At 38.9% G+C, this 23,029-nt stretch overlaps 1 protein-coding gene across 1 annotated transcript in view; it reads right to left on the bottom strand.

The window, feature by feature from the left end:
* The window catches only part of SLC7A11 (solute carrier family 7 member 11), a 71,037-nt gene that overhangs the window by 32,218 nt on the left and 15,790 nt on the right, over positions 1-23,029 (bottom strand). Inside the window, exons 4-6 of the mRNA XM_016210200.2 lie at positions 20,189-20,314; positions 16,601-16,700; positions 9,637-9,681 (exon numbers count right to left, since the gene is read on the bottom strand). Coding sequence (XP_016065686.2) covers positions 9,637-9,681; positions 16,601-16,700; positions 20,189-20,314 — 271 coding nt within the window. The remainder of the gene's footprint in view (positions 1-9,636; positions 9,682-16,600; positions 16,701-20,188; positions 20,315-23,029) is intronic.

Genomic DNA, 23,029 nt, shown 5'->3' on the forward strand with positions numbered 1-23,029 from the left:
ATAGCTGTTCCTATCTATTCCACATCTAAATTTTAAGAAAGAGGGAGAATGTGAGAAAAGGGGGAAATGAGAATATGGCTCAGTAGTAAATTGCTAGCTGGGGAAACCATCTGATTTTTAAAAGCTATGAGCTTGTCTCCTTAGAAAACTAATGAAATACTATATGTTTTTGAGTAACAAGCTCCAGTGTCAGAAATTAGAAATGCCTAACTCTGAGATAATTTCTGCTTCCCATGGCAAGGTGTTTAAAATAAGGGTGTCCCTTACCTTGTCATAATGGATTTCAAACCCAGCACATAGGCAGTGCAGAAGAAAGGAAATAGCTTGCCCACATTCACAAATCCTGATTGGATAATCCCTATTTGGTTACAAATGAGCTAATGACAGGATATTTGATAACAATAACAAAGACTAAGTGGTCTACCATTAAATAAGCGTCTACTACAAGCAAGGTATTGTCAGACACACCAATCAGTATGTTATTTCTAATTCTCACAAAATGCTGCAAAATAAGCATCAGAACACCCACTTAACAGCTGGGTAAAGGAATAAATATAATTTTTTGAAAGTTGCTGCAAAACTATCTCGCTCTCTCTCCTTAGTTAGGTAGGCATTATAAAATAATAAATAAAGCAATTATTGGAAATGTCTAATGCCTGAAGCAGACCTACCAGCTCTGGCCAGTGTGGCTCAGTTGGTTGGAGCATCGTCCATGCACCAAAGGCCCGCAGTCTGATTTCCAGTCGGGGCACAAACCCAGGTTGTGGGTTCAAGCCCCATAGTAGCTGGTGCAGGAGGTAACCGATAGATGTTTCTCTCTCACATCAATCTTTCTCTGCCTCTCTCTCTCTCTAAAGAAAAAAAAAAAAAAAAGTAGATCTTTTAAAGATCTTTAAGTGGATCTTTAAAAAGGAATCAGTGAAGATACCTCTCTGCTGAGGCAATTCCCTCAATATATATGGCTAGACCTGAGAAAAATAAACACATAGTAAAAGGCTAGTATGAACACCCTGTACCACAGAGGTTTGCATACCATTTCATACCTTCTGTAGGTATAGATGATAATAATAGTGAGTAGAATCCAGGATTTATCGCCACACACATTACTGACTACCCTACCAAGTGCATTAGCACCTACGTTCTTCCTGGCGCACTCCACCTATCACAGACCCTGTACTTAAGGTGACCCCACGGAATCAGATGCCATAGCTTGGACCTAACCCTAGATCTTCAGACGTAATAATTAAGTTCCCATGCACTGGGGTGTCAATCTGGTTTTACTGCCCCCATGCATCCATTCAAACTTCTTACCATTTCTGAAATCACTCAAAAAACTTTAGTCCTATCTAATCTCCCATTCATCATGAGATCTAGAGACTGGCCACAGAATCCCTTTGGTGCGTCTGTGTTTTTGTCACTTTTAACTCCTGAGACAGATCTCCTGCCTAAGTTTCTACCCCTTGGCCACGCTCCCTGGTCACTTGTCAAACCAGGTACTTGTGTGTCATCTACAAGAATCATAGCACATAGTAGGAAGGGAAACTCAGAATGTGCTACCCAGCTATGCCTTTGCTGTAGCTGAGAAATCAGCGGCCCAGAGAGGATTAAGAATGTAGCTAAGGTCACAAAATTAAATATTTCCAGAACCAGAACTAGAACTGTAGTCACCTGACTCCAAGTTCAGAGCCCTTTCACACCAGTGTGAATCTCTTTTCACAACACCAGCATGAATCTCATTGTGCCTGGTAGTGCCCATTGCCTCCCAGGCCGACTCCTGTCCTATACTGGTTTTACTATTTCCCTCTCCTCCTGAAACTGCCCTTCCCCTAGAATATAAAGTATTTAAAAGTTAGATCTTTAACACATATTATTTGAAATATTTCCAAACTCAGACTTAGGATTTCGATTTGACCTTGAAATCTAACTGGTTTCCTTTATTTTAAGAGTATGAGACACACCTCCCCAACAACATAGGCCTGTGGGGTACAGCACCTGATTCCCCACATTGGTTCCTAGACCTATATTAAATAGAGATAAAAGGGATTCACTAGCCGAAAAATAGAACCATAATATTATAGAAATGGAGGCAAACTCAGACAGTGGTCTGCCTCATTTTTACAATCTGCATATCTAAAGAATTGTGGCTAAATGATAATTCCTTTTATCTCTATTTTGAGAATTCCAATGCCTAACCAAATTCCCTTTTTTCAACACTTTTGAATATACATTTTATCCTAAAATGAACTCTTATTTGCTCTTCCATTGTCATGGAGAATAAAAGATAGCATCCTTTTCATAAAAAAAAAAAAAAAAAAAAAAAGACAAGATAGCTCGATGCTTCTGAAGAGAGTCTGTGGACACTGTGCTGACTCATCCCTTTTCTCTAAGCAGTGCAGTGCACATCTCTGGGCTGGGACAGTGTGGTGCTATTTGCCAGAATTCTCTGCCACATCATATGCCACCTTGTTTGGCTCTAGCAATGGTTCAGCTCTAGGAGGCAATTAACTTTTCAATGACATTTGCTTTTATTAAAAATAAACATATAAAAGGAGACTGAAATGCAACTTGTTGGACTACAATTCTCTTTCAACTGTATCTACGTAATAAAAAAAAAAATCCACTGAACCTGCCACCAGGTTCATCTTCCCCAAGCACTGCTTCATATACACTAAAAACATGCGACACAGTCCCCCACACCCTGTCCCATTGGCCAGTAGATCAAGTCCAAACTCTTGTAACGGAGGCTAAGGTTCACCACGTCCCAGCATCCGCACCTTACTGCCGTCTTGTCGTCTGCTCTTCACAATCCTTTGCTTTAGCAAGAGCGGTCTACGCGTCATTCCCTGGACCCATGAAACAGTTTGTGGCTTGATGTATGCCCTTCCCTGCCTGAGATGCCGTCACTTCTCTATCTGACCTTTCTCAGCCCCACTCTTCTTCCAAATTCCTCTTCCGTGGGCCGAGTTACTTCCTTAATCAGCCGTTGCACCACCTTGCACACCCGAGGATCACTTCTGCTTTGCCTCCCGAAGAGAGCAACTGGCGTGTTGGAAAGAGTATGAGCTCCGGAGCCACACAAATAGTCCACGCATTATATCAAACGTGGGTTATAAGCCTAGTCTTAGCAAGGACAACCGACATGACCATGAGAAGTTACTTCACTCCTATGAGCTTCAACTTTCCCAACCAAACAATGGAAATAATACATCACATTATTTAAAATAATCTGAAGTGCTACCCTGTAATTCACCTGGTACTCAGATTGAAAAGTACCGTTTATAGTTTTAACAGAGGTTATGCATTTTTAAACTAAGCAAAAATTCATAAAAGCCATTTGAGGGTATTAACACATGTGTTGTCTTGTTTGTATCAACTCAACAGCTTCTTTTCTAGAAATAAAAATGACAATTTAAATACATGATACCAGTCACTCAGATCAAGACCTTGTTTGTCAGATTTCATAAAAGGGAGTTTCTTTGTAAGATAGTGAATCTAAAAATAGGTGACTGCAGTGAAAGTACAAATACTCCGTCCATTATATCTGCACCATCAGTCAACACTGTGACGATGACAGTTTGGGTGTGGGCATATAAATATTTGGTTCAGAAGGGGGGGGAAAAGTCTGCCAAGAAATGCACTCTGATTATGTTACATGAGTGTGTTCCCACCTGAGGGAGGTTCGAGACTATTAAATAAAAGCACTTTCTGAACCTTTTAACTACCAATAATTGGTACTTTGCTGATGGCGCAGAACAACTTTTCAAGCTGATTAATAGGTCGTGTGTGTAGAAAAGGCACCTGCGTTGATAAAACAATTATGCTAATCCTCTCATTTTTTTTTCAAAGATTATGAAATATCCTAATCTGGGAAGAATATAGGCTTTGGTTGCGGATGGTATTTGCATATTGCTTGTCAAGCTCGTTAACATTTTGGATTTCCCATGTTTTATCCTCACAGTCCCATGAGAACTGTAATAGAGGGGTTATTATCCTCTATTTAAAAGTGGCAAACCAAGATTTCAAAGCAACTTAGAGGTCCACCCAAGGTCAAACAGATAGTTAAAAGGAGGCAGGATTCAAATTTTGATTTCCTGAACCAGTACTATTTTCAAAGACTCAGAAAGTAAATATTCTACAGTTTATAAAAGTGAAGGAAATCCTTATTTACTGGAACGTCTCAACTTCAGTTGGTTCACTTTAGAGGATTTCATTGGTAACACAGTTTTCGCGGGCACCTATACAGATTCAAAAGTTGCTAATTTTCCTGAGTTGACTGATAAGCCGAGTCAACGTATGCACATGACTAGGACAAAACTAGCCAAGTTATTTCGGTGCGTGGCAAGTGTAAGTATAGTGGCCTGGATACATCTTGTCTCTGCCTATAACAAACAGTGTGGGATGTTAACCTATTTTTTGTGAGAATCTTAAAACAACACTGAATCTTAATGAATGCCACACAGCAGGCCACAGACCAGAGATTAGTGGTCTGAGAAGTTTTTCACCAAGTATAATGCAGAATAGAAAATATATTTATGAGCCACCTATTGGGTACAGTCATTAACTTTTAAATCCAGGCATAGAGAAGGATAGCTGATCTGCATAATTGAGAATACGAATGAGGAGAGTTACTAAAGTGTAAACTCAAAAGCAGGAGACGTACTGATGGCCGATTTATTTCTTCAGATTGTAGAAGGTATTTCCTTTCAGATAAGAGGATACCTCTCTGGTGTGTGTCACTTAATTTCTCATTTGTGCTGTGCCTATTACAGTCATGACATTTGCCCACCCTACTTATGCCACCCAACACACAATTTCTCAAAGCTTGAGATGGTCATAGAAATTAGCAGGTTGCTAATTATACACGGCAAGTGAACATATTGGTAGCCCAGTTCAGGGAACTTACAGTCAGTTTCTCATTTTATTGTATATGAATTGTATCTGTTTAAAGATACTATAGAGGAGAACCATGCATGTGGTGACAAGCTAGATTGGACAGTATCCAAGGTCCCCTCTAATTCTGAGAGTTTTAAAAGCATTTTGTGGATAATTAAAGGGAACAGAAACAGGTAAAATTAAATCAGTCGCAATTGTTGCTCCTAAAAAACGAGTTTATGAGCCTAAACTCAGAATATAAACTTAAATAATATTAAATTTCAAATTTAGAAACAACTATGAAAGGATGTAGCACCGTTAAAAGCATTGACCTTCAAATTTTTGTCTCAAAATGGGGTTAGAATCCTTCAAGTTAAAAAAATAATCTAATTGGCTTCCACAAAGCACTTGAAGGATGAATATCTGTCTTCTTTGATTATTGCCTGATAAAATATTATAATACAATCCTATAATTTCTGCACCACTTATTTGACACGTTGGCCTTACATGAACAAACTGTTTGAGCCAAATGTATTTTTTATGCATATGTGAAGCTGAGAAATGCAAGAATTTTGATCCCAGGGTACATCAACCACATGTCCCATTAGTGAGAAATTTTTAGACTGAGCAAAGGCAAGGACGAGTAACTAGATGACCTTGTTCTCTGAACACAGACTCATCTATTTTCTGTGACAACTGGCCAAATAATGACCTTTTGCCTGCCTCAGTGGCTCAACCAGTATAATTATATTCCTATTGTGAAACATAATTAAAAATGGATTTGCAAAACTTTTTATGTTTCCAGAAAAAAATCCACCAAACAGAATGAATTTAATTTAGGTGTCAATAATTTCAACAATTAAAGAGACACACTGTCACATATTAACATAATTCTAACAATACCTTATTGTCATTAATAAAGAGAGAGCTTTTGTGGCCGGGGGGCTGGAGGAGTGAAGTATTTGAGCAAAAACGAAAAAAAAGAGAGAACTCGTGGACATGGACACAATATGATGACTGGGAGGGAGTCGAGGGGGCAGAGGTGAAAGAGGGCATAGAGGGGATAAATGGTGATGGGAAAAAATAAAGTAAAATAAAAATAAATAAAAAATTAAAATTTAAAAAAAGATGCCTCATTTTGCCAAGAAATCTTTGTAAAGTTAATTCAATTTTAAATGTCAGCTTACTTAGGAAACATCACTTTTAAGAGATTGATTTGGCAAATACTTTTACAAATTAATTCTGCTTAATAATCTTGATTTCTCTATATACATTTATTTACAGTGAGGTAACTTTCTGTGACAATTACTTTACATGTCTTAAGAACATATATTATTTGAATATTTGTAAAAGAAACTTGGTATTTTTTCTAAAAATGTAGATAACATTACTTTGTAATTAAAAAATCGCAAAATATAATGTTGCTATGATCTGCACACAGATAGTTGAGACACCATATGCTGTTCTAGCACCTGTTAAGTTAGAAAGCTACAAAACATATAAAGAGGAAGATCCGTCTTTCCTAGAAAACTGCGCCCTTAAAATGTCAACATGCAAGATTGACAACTTCAACTCAACCTTTAATCTTCTGTTATTCAACTTCGCTGTAGCACATTTGCACAAGACTTTTAAATTGTTTTGTTTTGCTGTGTTTTGAACCAGGTTAATGGTTTTAGATGTTCTATAAGCAACAGGTCTTATAAAAATGTAACATTATTAATAAATACCTTTAACTTAATACACCCCAATGAGGATAAAACACATATACTAAGAATGTAAGCAACATGTGAATTGAATGAAAATAACGTGACTGTGGACCATTTAATGAACCAGTCTGATCCATCGCACTGCCTTAAAGGTCTTTGGGCATTTTTCCCAGTCCAGTTTTCTCTTCTTTTAAGTTATCATTGGTACAAGGTGTGATGACTTTCAGGCATCAATTAATATAAATTGGCAGCAGCCAGAGTATTAATTAAACGTGACACTCTGATTATTTAAACCTTCTATTAAAGCTGATTATTCAGAGCATGTTGATAGCCTGCTCTTCAAAAATGACTGATGATATCAAGCTTTACTGACTTCCTCCGAGTCTATTTCCAACCCTTCAGAACAGAAGGAGTAAACGAAGTGCGAAGAACACTGAAACAAGTCTGATAGGCAAACCGGCTAATCTCGGACTCCCAAGGTCAAAGCAAAGCAATTCATTTCTTGGCTCTCATCAGCACAAGACATGATTTATCCATCTCAGAGCAGGATTACCAACATTATACATCTCAATGATATGTTTTTTGCGCTGTGTAACTTTTTGAACAATGATAGATTGCAGCTGTCACAAAAGTAATGTCACAGGCAAAACCTATTAGATTTGCAAATAAAAACATTTTGATTTTTAAAAGCCAATGTACTTATTGGCAATCATTACCGCTACATATTTCATTGGGGCGAGGGGGAATAAAATTCAGATATTCCTTGGGATTCTGTCACCTACATGACCCAAACTTTGGACTTTCATGCTCCTCAAAATACTATTCTTACTTTAGTATTGTGGAGACAGTCACCATGCTATAGCTAACTGCTAAAGGCAGTATTTTTATATTATCACAAAATGTCAAAGACATTACTGCATTTTCACATAAAAATGTTAAGTATTTCTTAAAGGATTGCTATTTCCATAGAGCCAAAGCTGTTCTTAGAGAAGAAAACATCATAAGAAAGATCATGGGAACATTTTTTAATGTTATAAATGTAATCATATAGCAGGGATTTTGCCTCAAATTTTAGGATTAGTGTTTTGCAAACTATTAAGAGTAGGTGAGACAACAGAAGAAACGTCGCAAACTAATTATTCTGATTCTATTAATCTCCTAGTTTATATCTCACTTGCTACAACACTTACAGAACTGTTCCACGAGTCGTGCTCATAACAGAAGTTCAGAAATTATTCTGTAGAGTAATGTTAGGTAATCTGAAAGATTTCCATTGAAATTAAATCATATATAAAGGGTTGTCGATTGTGATCACGAAGCCTTATTCTACATTTTATATATTTTAAATCATATTTTCGCTGATAGAAATTAATTACCACTTTTTCTATGCGATCACAATTTTAGGAAAAATTTCTTGCTAGCTGGAGCAGGATGCTGAAAGGTGTTGTAGCTGCAGCTGATGATTCATTTCACCAGCTGCCAGGAGGCTGCACGTTGCCGCACACCTGGACACACGCGCCCGCCACTGACTGGGAAGCACATTTATCTTGGCACATCCCAAAGGAGATGAAATGATAATTACTTTCCCTTGTAATGAAAGGTATTTTGGAGCTGTGTTGACCTACAAAATAATACAAATTACACATCTGGACGAGGCCTACATAATTTTTCCATCTGTCCTCTATGTTCATAAATATTTCCCAAAGTATTCTTTATGTTTAAAAAAAATAAGGTTTATTTTTAAAAGACCTGGACTGGTTGTCAATATTGCAGGGAAATGTTGTTTTTAAAATTAATACATTGAATAAATTGCTCAAAACCCTGAATTTCTTTGGTTGATAAATAATACATCGTACAAATTTAATCGTTACTTTCCATTAAGGGGATTTTCTGGATTTCTCATATTCTGATTTTGAGAAAATAAATGTGTTGGCTAAGTTTTACAAAAAAATCTTCCAGGCAAAAACGAAATACCTGAGTATCTAGTATGACAGAAAAAAGGTATCAGATGGGTCTTTCTTCAACTTAAGTTTTAGCAGTTACTCATTAACTTGACCTAAAAATCCAGAGATTCTTATTTAATCTTTCCTGAGAAGTTCCTTAGTTTAAGTCCTTAAAACATAATATCAAATTAAAAGTTTTCTAGAAATATTTAATGAAGTTTGCAGAATCATGATCTCCAGAAATGAAAACATTTCACCCAATGTAACCAGTGATAATAATCTTAGTTTAATCAGTTTTGATAGTTACTTTAAAATTATTATCTAACTCCTATAGCTCATGTTTCTCCTGTAAAATGCAAGGTTATTTTCTCTAAATATAAAGAGTCAATGAAATCTGTACACAGAAAAGGCGAGATCATAAAATGCATAGTCAATTTTAGTACTGAAGTTTAGAGAACAGTTTTCTATGGTGTGAAATGATTTCTCACATTTCTACCAAAAACATTAAAGAAAGAGAACAGCTTAGGATATTGAAATATAGAAAACACTCTTACATGAATAACATTTACCTTGTTCCTAAAAAAGGAATATAATAATAGTAACAACAGCCAAACAATTATGTAAACAATAAAAACTGATAGTCACTAATCCAAATCTTTTACACATATTAACTCATTTCCACAACCCAACGAAGCAGGTGCTATTCTCACTTTTTTGGGGTGAGAAAATTTCTTTGCAATACAACAAAACAAAACACTGAATTAATACACCATTGTTCTTAGTATTTGTATATATTGAAACACTGATATTATCAATGTGTGAAGCTAAGGCCATGCTAAGTTGTATATATTATTTTAGAAATAGGTTACCTGAAATATAACTTTATTCTTTCATGCTTTCAGGTTAAATAATTTAGTGCTGAATGAAGAAGATACAATAAAGTTTTTGACATCTAATTTATGATAAAATCAAATAAATTTTAACTGCTTAAAAGAATGACGATGATGATAGGTAAAAAGTTGATTAGCCCACACTAAATTTCTTTAGATCCATTGTTTCAACTACATAACCTTACATTTACTCATAAATATTTCAGAGTAAATATGGCTACTTACTTTTCAGGATTTTCTACTTCTTCAGTAACAAAGTTGAGATAAAACCTAAAAAGATACAAATAAATTACAAGCAATTAATACATTTTATGATTATAATTCAAAGTTTATTTATTTTATTTATTTTTTATTGAATTTATTGGGGTAACATCAGCTAATAAAATGATATAGGTTTCAAATATACAATTCTACAATACATCATCTGTATATTGCATAAATATTTAAAATCAACCTGAAAGTTATAAAAACTTTATAAACACTTATAGTAAGATGAAAATGTTCCACAACCAAAAGCTCCCACAAATCATTTCCCTATTAAACTGTGCTGATGAAGTTATTTTTTTTAAACATTTTTATAGAGGTATAACATTCTAACAGTAAAGTGCACACATCCTAATGTATAATGATGCATTTTTACACACTTACACACCTATATAACCAACAAGATCAAGAGATAAAACATGTCTAGCTCCCTGGAAGACTCCCTCATTGCCCTTTCCAGTAAGATCATCTCCTGCACTTTCCTGCAAAGCTGCAAAGGCAACCACTATTCTTTTATCACCATGGATTAGTTTTGATTGTTTCATCACAACAGACTGATATTTGCTTGTATAACAATTATATAATATTTATTCTTTTGTGTCTGGCTTTATACTGGCCTTTGTGCTTACGAGTCTCAACCATATTGTTATGTGTAGCAGTGATTATTTCCTATTGCTGCTATTCATCATATGAATGCAACACTAGACAGTCTACTGTTGGTATACATTTGGATTACTTCTCATTCAGAGCTATTCTGAATATGGATATCATAAGTATGCATGTCCATGTCCATGCATTCATTTCTCTTGGTTATATGCTCAGAGTAAGATTGCTGGGTCATACGGCAGATGGATGTTTACTGCCAACCCTTTTCTACCATTTTTTGAATGCCCACTTTCCCAGCACCAGATGAGATTATCATGTGTCAGTCACTGGGGAAATGAAAGTGGGAAATACACGGACTCTGCCCTCAAGGAACTCGTGGTTTATAAAATGGTCCCTAAAACAGTGTGCTACAATGCAGGTGGAAATGCTGGGGCTCGCACCCGGCACCGTGGGAGCCGGGCCGCCTACCCCAGGCGGGCAGGGCAGGGAAGGCGTTCTTGGAGGAGGCGCCCGCCCAGTCGAGTCCTCAGAGCTGCTCAGCATTTAGCCTGGTGCAGCGGTGTGAGGGCCCCCCAGCCTGCGCGGGGCACACGCGGGGGCTGTGGGCAACGGGGCAGCCTTCCGCAGCGCCGAGTGCCGCGCGGGAAGTGGGAGCGGAATCGAAGCACATGTGGCCTTTGGCTTCTGAGAATCCAGATTCTAGCAGCGGTGTCAAGTCTATGAAAACTAGCAGGACAGCAGAAGTATGACAACCGCATCGCTCAGTTTTAGGGAACCGGCTTTCTAGACATAAGCAGAGGGCAAGTGGGAACCCAAACGGCATAAAAGATAATAAATTCTCAGTTCACACTTCTCCCTTTCAGTTCACTCTTGTCCAGTCTGTATGCATCCCATCAAATAACCTCAAGTCACAAGGCTCTGAAGTTGCTGATTTTCTTTTTTGTATCTTTCGGAAGCTAAATAGGCACACTGTTAGTCATTATACCATAAGTTGATAACGAGAGAGCACAACTTTTTGTTTTTTTAAATCCTCACCTGAGGACATGCTTAGAGAGAGGAGTGAGAGAGAGAATCAGTGTGTGAGAGAAGCATCCATCGGCTGCCTTCCTTCTGTACATGCCCGACCCGAGATCAAACCCACAACCTGGGTATGTACCCCGGCTGGGAGTCGAACCCACAACCTTTCAGTGCACAAGGTGATGCTCAACCAACTGAGCCATCTGGCCAGGCGAGAGCAGAACTGTTGGAATATTTTCCAAGTCCTGAACACTTTTCTGGATCTGTCACATGACAGAAGCATTGTGGGCACCCCATATTACATGTTCAGGTTCTACAGGATTGCAAATAGCACCCTGCCCGAGAGACAGGAAAACAACCCTGCAATAACCAAACTGCTTTTTGGTCTAGTAAAACTTTCTTGTTCCCGCTTCCTTCTGCCTCTGGAAGTCTCTCATTTTGTGCAGCTCCTGGGAGCTCCTCTCTATATGCTAGATGGGAAGCTGCCCAAACGGAATCGAGGTTTGCTCCAATACACTCTTAAGATTGTTCATTTTATCAATTTATCTTTTAACAAGTTTAAAGTGTCTAATATTTTATATATTATATATATTTTAAATATATCTTTATTGATCTCAGACACAGGAAAGGACAGGGAGAGAGAGAGATAGAAACATCAATGATGAGAGAGTCATTGATCGGCTGCAGCCCGCAACCCGGGCATGTGCCCTGACCGGGAATCGAACCCTGATCACCTGGATCCCAGGTCTACGCTTAACCGCTGAACCATGCCCGGCTGGGCTAAAGTGTCTAATATTTTAAAGATATGTTTTAAGTGGAAACATGTAAATGGCTGAGGAAACAGTATCGATAATGTTGATCTAAAAAGTTAGCAGCGAAAGATATTTTTTAATGACCAGAGTGTACGTTTCTAAAAATAGAGGTTGCAGTTATACCCCAAAGGTAAGCGGCGATCAATACGTACATCTGGAATATGCACTCTGAGGGGTGTGAGGTGTTTGTTATAAGCCCGAGGCAACGTGAGGTAGGGGAAGAAAATGCAACAATATAAAATAAAACCAAAAAAGCACACAAACTAAGAAATATTTCCAGGGTCCTCATGTCAAAAATAACCAGTTCCTTGCTTTAGAAACATCTTTTCCAACCATGTTAAAGCAAGAAAGGAAATATTTATGAAAAAGAACACAATTTCCAATATTTGCCATGGCTCCAGAGAATAGAGACAAGGAAGGGGGTTGGGGCAGGGTGGGGATGGGAAGAAGAAAACTTCTGATTTGGGTCCAAACGTTCGCCTCCCGTGGGAAACGGGGCTTTATGCCCGCTCGCCTCCAGCAGCGAGTCCAGGGCATCCTCTCTGCTTTACATCTCAAGGCCTCCAGAGAACGGCCACAAGGCCCATTGTTCCAGCTTCTCCACGATGGTGCCTGAAAGGCGCCGCAGTGCTGACAGTGCATTCCAGGACCCAACCATGGGAATTATTTTTAAAAGAAGCTTATTCTTTACATTGGATTTGACACAATGGTACAAAATAATCCCAGCAGGTGCTTTAGAAAGACCAAATCCACGGAGGATAGGATTTAAAAGGAAGGAAAAAAAGAGACCGAAAACCTATTTTCTATCACACAGCTTAAAAAAAAAAAAAAAAATCCTGCCAACCAATATTTAGCTTTGGGTCAGGTATGGAACTGAAGTTGGTTGAGCTCCCCTGGGCCACAAGGGAAACGGGCAGGCATATTTCTCTGAATACAGACATTGGCAAAGAATATTAAAGTTGTTCTGACCCAACTCTGTGACCTGGCTGGGCTAATGATTTCTTTCCCCCTAATCATGTGTCTGTGAAGGAGCTTTTATCATTCTGAAAAGGTTCTGCAGGCTTCACAGCCAAAACCCTCCTGTATACACAGCCAAGGTCTGGCCGCATTCTTTTCCTATTCAACATGCGGGAGGCGAACTGCGAACAGAGCTGGGCCTCCAGGACAGCCGGGGTCTCGCTGCTTTTCCTTAGGCCCCAGGTGGTTAAGTTCTGACAGTCGCTGCTTCTGTCCTGCTTCTGTGCAAGGCGCCAACCCCCACTTTTTTTTCCATACACCATTGTCACAACAGAAGCAGAGGGAGTGAAGGCTCATTTAGTGTCCCATTTATAATCCCACAACACAGCCTTGTAAGTATATCATGAAAGTCAGAGAGAGGTCAGAGAGGCAGGATCACATTTGGAAAGTGAGTGAATTCGCCTCTCCCTGGGAACTCTTTTAGTCTCCCTCTTGTTCCATTTATATCCAGATATTAACTTTTCCTCTGGAACTCCAGGCCAACAGACTATTTTTTCTAAACACAGCTTCCTTCATTTTTTTTTCTAAGACTGATGGCCATAGATGAACCACCAGCCTATTTCCACCTATCCACAAAGCAGCATTCAGGTAGCATAACAGCCTGTTATGGAAATATAGTTACTTATCTGTCCCCTACAATAAGCCACTTGTATCAGAGGACATTTCATTTAAAATCCTGGCCTTAATTTCTGGTACTATGATTGAATCCTCAAGAACATAAGACGATCAACAGTTTCCTGTTCTTTAAAATAGAGAGTGGACGCCCAGCCAGGTGTAGCTCAGTGGTTGAGCATCGACCTAGGACCCAGGAGACTGAGGTTTGATTCTGGGTCAGGGCACGTGCCCGGGTTGCGGGCTCGATCCCCAGCGGGGGTCCTGCAGGAGGCAGCCGATCAATGACTCTCTCACCATTGATGTTTCTCTCTCTCTCCCTCTCCCTTCCTCTCTCTGAAATCAATAAATATATAAAATAAAATAAAAAGGAAAAAAATAAAATAGGAAGTGGACATGAGGATTATATGGGTAAAAGTATAAATAAAGGTTTATATAAACCCCATATACCCTATAAACAGGGTTGAGATAAATTTTTAGGCCCAATATGGAGCTGCTCAATCCCCAAAAACCAAGCCAAATCTGTACTCTGTATTTATCTCCATGTTGCCTGTTCTTTATCCAATAAAAGCATCCTGTCTTCCGCCCCACTGTGCGGCTCTGTGGACCCTAGAGAGTGCAGACTGCCCATTTTACGAAGTTTTAAATCACAGTGGTTTGTATCACCTACAGTGTCTTTTTTAATCATTTTAACAAGAGGAATGTTTTGAGTTCGATATTAATAAAGCTATTGATATTACTTATTACTTATTAAGGTAATAAGATAATTCAAAATGAAAAGAGTCTTTGTTCATAAAGAAATCTATCAGCCCTCAACAGCCTACAGAAGTAGAGATTTGCTCCAGATAAAGAAGGTGACCTGAATATTCAGTGCTGGTAGCAGGGGCATGAGTTAGGTAGAAGAATATTTTAATATTCCGTGGGAACAGATGCATGAAACTCACAAGCAAAAGCAACTTCATTCAATAGAATTAATCAAATCTGCCTTCTGACTATCTCCACAGTCCACATTCTTGATTGAATATTGCCAGGCTCCCAACACTTGGCTCTAGCTGAAAGCTTCTGCCACCTCCCCACTTCGCTCTGGTGTCTCCTGGTGACCTTCCCAGTAGCTTGGCTGATGCCCCAGGGCTCGAGAGCTCTGATCTAGGCTGAATAGCCACAGAATAGTTGATTCTGCTGCTAACCCTGTGATCACAACTGCGTTCTTTTCTCTGCCCAGCACCCACATCGTGCTTTGGAAAAAATGAAAAAGACTTCAAAACACTGAGGGATCCGAGACTCATGCTTACATACAATGGCTGTAAAAATATTCCGGTAACACACAAATATTTTATGCTAGACTCCTTAGAGCTACAATCTTCTAACAACCTTCAAACACATTTTGCTTCAAAAGCCATGTTAAAATTTTAAGTTCAGTTCCTGCACTCTCCCAGTTCTACTCCAATGCTATCTGTTCATAACTCAATGAGATTAATAGGGTAAACACTCCATTTACTTTGAAATATATTTTTATATGCCATGCATTAGCTGGGAGGTAAGATCTTAAAAACTAAAGAAACAAAAGGAAATTGTATTTGTGTTTGAAGTGCATTTACATAATTTTGAACAAGTGTAGTTTCCTGATACTACTTTTAGACTCATAGAACACTCTCACAGCTAAACCTATATAACTATTAGCTCTATAAATAACAAAAAAAGAAATACTGCTACTAATCACCCCAAAATCATTGACTATAATGATTTTGATGTTTAAATAATACTTTGCTACATAGTGGACTTTCTAGCTAAAGCCACTTCACCTAAATCTTAGTAGATCAGCGATTTTCAACCGGTGTGCCTCAAGAATTTTTAAAACATGCAATACCTGACTATTTCGTCAGGGGCACTGACCTCTTTTCCCTTAGATTGTCAAGTAAAAAAAAAATGACAACAGCCAACACAACAACAGCTGTCCCATGTGAATGAATCAAAACTATACCTATTTTTTTTGTCAGATCAGCAAAAAGTATATTTTTTGGTGTGCTGCAGAATTTTAGTAATTAGTTTATGTGTGCTGTGAGATGAAAAGGTTGAAAATCACTGGCCTAGATCAATAAAATTTAATTAGGAAAAAAATTCCACTCTTATCCACAATTATTGCTATTCAAATTCTGGAACAAAGCAAGACATAAATACAGAGTTCTAATGCCTCAACCAGAATGGTATCACAGCTGAACATGCCTCAGGAAATGCACTCCCACGGTACTGTGATTCTCATGAACTTGGCGGCATATTTTGTTTTCGAATATTGAGGACATTTTAAGGAATCTGTAAAGTCCCTTAAAATGTAACAGGTTATCTAGTACAACTGATTTAATTATTGGTTTCTCCTCCCTGCCTTTAGATTACCATTTTACCTCCAGGAGCCTCTTACTTATTTCTACATCTAAATTATTTCTTTCTCATGGGAAGGTGGAAGAAAACCAATCGCTATTTGTAACCCTAGAAGCTTAGGCTGAAGGGCCTTTTGACAAGCAAAGGAACAATCGTCGATACCTCCTGCTCCTGCTATATCCTTACCAATCCACACTTATAAGTGATCTGCGCTGGTTTGTAAGACTCAGCATCTGTTTGTTTTTTGTAACATTCAGCTAAATCTAGGGGTCACCTTGACTGGCAGCCTCAGTTATGTTTGCATGAGGTCACATACACAGGAATTGGCCTGACAGAGGGAGCCACGCCACCTTCTTCGGTTCAAGTAGAGTACATCGCACTGGAGTATGACCGTTCACATTTGCCCAGCCCTTCGCTTAGCAATCAAGTCCAAGTACCGGAGGAGTTAATGAACCAGACTAAGCACCGTCTAGACGGCCACTTACCAGCCAGCATATGCGTACATCCCGTAATAAAAAGCCAGTGGCAGGCCCATAATACTCGCATCTCTTCCTGAAAAGGCGTCTTTAAAGTGTTGTGTTTGCCCTGCGATGAGAAGAGGAAGATTTGAAGACTTTTCAAAGAATTGGTTGTTATTCATAAGCACGAGGAGGGGGCGAGGGGAGGTTGGATGCAAACTATACTGTTTCGGGTCTAGGTTTCTTACCCTCTGCTCATTGCCAATGTTATCTGTTAACACTGTACCCATGCTAGAGATGGAGCTCCAAAAGTATGTTGATCACCACTAACACTGCTTTACACTTCTCTTTTCATAAAAGCATAGCAAAGAGGAAAAAGGCTTTTTTAAAAAAAATCCCTTGTTTGAGAGTGCCCCTGCTCTTGACAGAGTTGGACCATGAATGAAGACTAAAGGATCTTCGCTAACCCATAGTGCATAGGAGTATGATAGAATTTTTTTAAAATGAAGATAATAGAAAGCTTGGGAAGAAATGTCCATGGGTCTATTCTCCAGGAGGAAGTGGCAAGAAAGCCCCAAATCACCTTGTCACGTCATTTAACTTTCTGCTTTTCCTGCAGTTCATTGGACACCAACAGGGGCTGGAAAACCTCACAACTATATCTGCTCCACGCCCCCAGCTTCTTTGGTAAATAAAGTTTTATTGGAGTGCAGCCAGGCCCACTAATTTAGGTATTATGGTAGACACTATCAGTCTATGGCCGATGTCACCCTAAAACAGCAGGGTAGGGTAGTTGTGACAGAGCCCATATGGTGTGCAAAGTTAAAGAGATTTACTGTTGGGCTCCGTACAGAGAAATTTCACTGATGTTGTTCTAGAAAATGGCATGGGTTCCTTCCAGAAGTACTGAAAAGAATTATACTAAACTCTAAAATAGATTCATTTTAATAAATTTTGCATCAACATGTGGATTGAACACTTTTTGTTGATCATATTTTTCTCTACTTTGTGAATCAGAATGGGCCCTTTTCTTGTATATATTTTGGATAATTACCAAAAAACAAAAGTTCGTATTTAGTCAGCCAATATCTAAAGTTAAGCATTAAAAAAGTCTCTTTCCCAAAGCAAATAGCAAATGAGATTACCCAAATAGGAAGTGTGACATTGTTTCAGAATTGGTCTTCACATAAGTAAATTAAAGGAGGTGACTGATACATGAGACCTCCTCTCTTCATTCATCTCTCAGTTGCTGCCTGGGTTGCCCAGCAACAACACATATATCAACATAATATGTGTGAGTTTTGAGACCAAAAGTAGAGAATGTTGAATTATACACTAAATGATTTTTCCCCTCGAAGCATCCAATTCCCAAATGTAGCTCATTTTTAAAAATGATACAGTGAATTCAGAAATGCCTGTTTTACTAAAGCATCTCTGTGTCCTCATAAAAGGGAGCTATAAATGCTGGGACTCAGATAAAAACACCTGTTGCTTTTTTTTTTATTGTGATCTGTGATCTCCTTGGCCTAAAGAGACAATATTCCTAATAGTGCAGCACTGAGTAATCAGCAAAAGGAACGAGGCTTTTTGAAGATCAGGTCCCAAGCACAGATCCTGAAAACTGCCACTCTGAGAGCATTACAGAAGAGAGGCATTTCTGAACTTCAGGGATATTGTGGCTGTATAACAGAGGTCTCAGGAAGATAAACATCATAATATTTAAAGGAAAGTTTAATAAATCCTCGTAAGTAAATACGGACTCTAGAACTATTTTCAGGATCTGGTTAGAGTAGAAATAAATGCTTTATCTGTATTAGTAAAGGCATTTTTTTCTCCCTGGAGTTTCAAATTCATGTGAAAAATATGTGGTCTAGTTAGACAAAAAGTAAGTCACCATTTTATAGGAATAGGGTAAGTTTAATAGGAATACCCCACCTGGGCCTGCAAAATGCTCTCCAAAATGTTAAAATTTGCTCTAAATGTGGTAATACTCTCAGGGCATTTCTCAGATTAGACATGTGAGGAAGCCTGGTTACATTAAGCACTGATATCCTAAGATTTAATTAAAGGATCATTCTAGTATAAAGTGTCGAAAAAGATCCAAAAGATATCTGGTGAGTTCTGCTCTCAAGGAATTTACAATACAGTAACATCTGGACAACCTCTTCTCATCTCACACACACATATAAGCAAGTGGTAAAAACTATGGTTATACATTATACCGAAGAAGGTAAAGAGAGAAAAAAATCCTAGTTTTCAAGGATGATATGTCATCTTTTGGAAACTAAACTAGAACTCAAGTAGGGTCAATGACTCAGCTTCTGCACTTTCCAAAAATGGAAAAACTCCTTACAGAAGGCGAAAGAGTTAGCCCAGAAAGAGAAAACACTAACAAAACAAATTATTTTTCCAACATCTCTCATGGATCAGATAAAATATGAGTGCGCCAGCTCTGTGGAGGTCAACGTGAAGAAGGAGAGCCAGCTCATGTCTTCTTCTCTTTATTGAGTTTATTTTGAGTTGGCCAATGTTGCTGGATTGGATGCAAACATTTAGCCAGGAAAACTCTAAGAATTCCCACTGGGCTTCTAAAATGGACACCAGCAACTCCCTTTCTCCAACTCCAGAGGGATGGATCTTTCATCATTTGTTATCGTTTGATGCTGAATTTTGCTGAATTTTGGCATTTCCTTTTGCCTTGTGTAATTCTTCTGCAACTTCATTAAATTTCACACTAAATTTCCTTTCTTGGAACAGACAATGTCCACGTAAACATTAAGTATTTAACATGTCCAAGTTATAGGTCTCTCCTTTACAATTTCATCTCACTTTCTTATATATTTCCTACTACCATGCCCATTGCTAATTAAATACTCCACCTGGGCCTGCTTCTTTTACAGCAGTTTCCACTGAAGCCCAGCTATTGCGTGTGCCTCCTTCCCTAAAACAACTGAAACTCTAAATGACATCACCCCCTCAACCACCTCATGTTTCTTACTAGACAGTCTACTCTATAAGGCAAGTACTCCCAGAAAATGGTATTAACATTTCTGTAGAAATGCAGAGTTTACATTAAAAATAATGTAACAATAAAAATTAACTTTTCACCACAATTTTTGTCAGGTAACATTTGGTTTTGAGGAGTGCTACTCCCATATCTGACTCCCTTCCTGCCAAATTCCATTCGCCAGGTAAAAGGAATAGCATCCGTAAAGGAAAAGAATTATGGATCTTCCCCTATGTTCCAGAGACCTTAATCCTCATTGCTATCATAGAACTATTTTAAAGTAAAAATAAGAGGACATATGTATCTGTAGTTTAAGAGCAGATTTTATTATTTTTTTCACTTCAAACAGTTTACACTGAGAGAGAGAATTCACTGAATGTCTTATTTTGTTGCTTGGCCTAGTCTTAATGCTCTTGTTGCCATTTAACTCTAAATACCAACTCATCCTCAGTGTAGCAGCCTTTCATATCAATTAGATGACAGTATGGAGTCTAAGTTCCACAAGTAGAGACTAATTAAGGGATTCTGCTAGTACCAGCGAAAGTTAGTGTTCGGAGAGACCAAAAGCAGATACGTACTTTAAAGAGCATTAATTTTTCAGTCCATACCTTTAATTAGCTGCATAATTCCAGGGACTATAATTATCAGAATTGCTATGAGCTTGCAAAAGGTTAGGAAAATCTGGATCCGGGCACTCCAGCTGACACTCATGCTATTGAGGACCATCACTGCAGCTGCAAAAAACAAAACAAAACAAAACAAAAACAGATGAAGTTACAAAAGGAAAATCCTCATTGGCATGAAGACTTCATAGGTCCTGATTGCTCCAAGGGCCATCTAGGAACCAGAGGTGTTGGCATGATCTGGAAGCATTTTGGAAATGCAGAAACTCACACACCGTCCCAGACCTAAGGAACACAAATCTGCATTTCAACAAGACCTCTAGGTGGTTTTTATGCATGTTCAAGTTTGAGAAACTTTTAGATAAAACCTCTGGACAGTGAGAAATCATCTCTTGTTCTTTTTGGCCTATGAGTGAATGTATATTATATTGCCTTAATGATTATATAAAAATATCTCCTAAGCAAATCCTGAAGTCATCACAGCACGCAATCAGATGGCTGAAGGTGACTTCAGCCTGGGAAGGCAGGCACTGTTTCCTCCCTGGATGACTGTGCATATTCACCTCCCAGTGCAGATCACACTCAAGCAGCAGGAAGGTGTCCAGAACTCGGCTGGGCCTATTCTTTACTCACAAGACTAGCCTTAGCCAGCACTTTTGGAGTTCCTCTCCACGCTCCAATTAGCACGTCCAAGAGTGACTTTCAACCTACCCAAAGCGAAGAGGCTCCTAAGACACGTTTCGGGACTTTGGAAAAAAACATTGTAAGTGATGAGTCCAAAAGAGCACCCAGGCTAGGATGAACGCTGGGTCTGAAGCCAGCAGAATTCCCCTTTCTTAAGGATTCTGTCTGCAGCTTCCTGAGCAGCACTCGGCTACCCGCTCTCCCCGCATTGTGGGCCACGAGAACCCTGAGGATGAAACAAGCCGCATTCATCTCTGGGTTGCCGCATTCACCTCTGTGTTGCCGCATTCACCTCAGCTTCATGCCTGGCCCAAGAACATAATCAACACAGTTTGGTTGAATGAATGAATGAATGTGCTGGATACTCAGTTAAAAAACAAAAAAACAAAACGAAAACACTACCATCAGCCAAAGAGACATGAAATGAATGGTGATCCTTTAAGATGCCTCCTAAACTCTGCTGGAATGACTGAGGTTATTTAGAGAGCAGATTTCAACTTTATGGTCTTTACAAAACCTCATGTTTAGCATACCCACCTCCTCCAGCCAGAAAGCAGCTCCATACTTAACATTTGCAGTTATTATCTATGAGCTTTATTTTTTTTATATATATATCTTTATTAATTTAAGAGAGAGAACAGGAGAGGGGGAGAGAGAGAGAAACATCAATGATGAGAGAGTCATTGATTGAGCCCGCAGCCCGGGCATGTGCCCTGACCGGGAACCGAACCCCGATCGCCTGGATCCTAGGTCGACGCTCAACCGCTGAGCCACGCCCGGCCGGGCTGAGGTTTATTTTTAAAGATATCCCCCTAAACAAATAACAAAAACATATGAAGATACTTCTCCAGGGATAAAACAAAACACAGGATTTTATAATTCAAACTGCAATAGAAAATTTTCCTTATATATAAAGATATGTTATCTTCATATTTTTCACTGTTTGATATAATCACTAACTCATTTCAGAATTGAAGAATCAGTACAAATATCATTGAGTTAATAACCTAGACCCCTAAAGGAAGGTTGATTAAGGTACACCTTTTTAATGGTTTGCTATGCAGGTATTTAAAATCATGATGCAGTTAAATATTTATAACATGAAGGGGTGTTCATGATTTAGTACTGACCAACACAGCAAGTGACAGAGATGGATAGACAGATAAACACACACAAAGACAGAAGGGAAATGAAAAAAATCTAAAAAATTAATTACCAAAACATTAACAGAAGGCATCTATAAGTACAAGACAAAATAATTTTCATTTTTGTCTTTTTCTGCATTATTTTAGTAATATTTTTAAGCAAAAAAATAATAAAGCCATTTTCGTTTTTGAAAAAAATTCGAAGATGGAAAAAATAAAGGCTCGTGGTTCCCACACAAAGTGAGTTAGGGGTTTACTAATGAAGAAAAGCTTCAAAGGAGCAGGGATCAGAAAGGCTGGGGCCCTGAATAAGCTACATGGGAGGCCAAGGAAAATTTCTATCTACATCTGGAGCTGCAAACATGAAAAAACAGACAGCCCCATTGTTAGTGGCACAGTGCATTACTTTATCAGAGAAAGGGTGAGAAATAAAATTATTTTTCTCTCCCCAATATAAAGCACTTATATATAAAAAATAATATGGCGAGACTCTGCTCTCCTCCTCACCCAGCGACTGATTTTCCTGTTTCTATGCAAATGGCTCTGAAAGATGAATCTTCACATGAAGAGGATTATTTTTTCAGTTAAGGAGATTCGGCATTGGCTTGAAAAAAATCAAACTCATGTCCCCCCCACCAACAAAAGAGCACTGTTTTCTTTTAAACAGAGCTCCTGAAACCCAAAACACTCTCTGCTTCTGAAAGTACTCCACATTAGGAGGCAGCTGTGGCACGGAGAGGAAGGGAGAGAAAGAAAGGAGACAGAGAGAAAGAGGGATATGAGGAGGGAGGGGGGAGGGGAGGGGGAGGAAGGGATGGACGGGGGGGGAAGGGATGGACAGGGGGAGGGGGAAGGAGGGAGGGATGGACAGGGGGAGGAAGGGATGGACAGGGGGAGGGGGAAGGAGGGAGGGATGGACAGGGGGAGGAAGGGATGGACAGGGGGAGGGGGAAGGAGGGAGGGATGGACAGGGGGAGGGGGAGGGAGGGATGGATGG

The sequence above is a fragment of the Miniopterus natalensis genome, chromosome 4 (genome assembly GCF_054644295.1).
Source record: "Miniopterus natalensis isolate mMinNat1 chromosome 4, mMinNat1.hap1, whole genome shotgun sequence".
NCBI lineage: Eukaryota > Metazoa > Chordata > Mammalia > Chiroptera > Miniopteridae > Miniopterus > Miniopterus natalensis.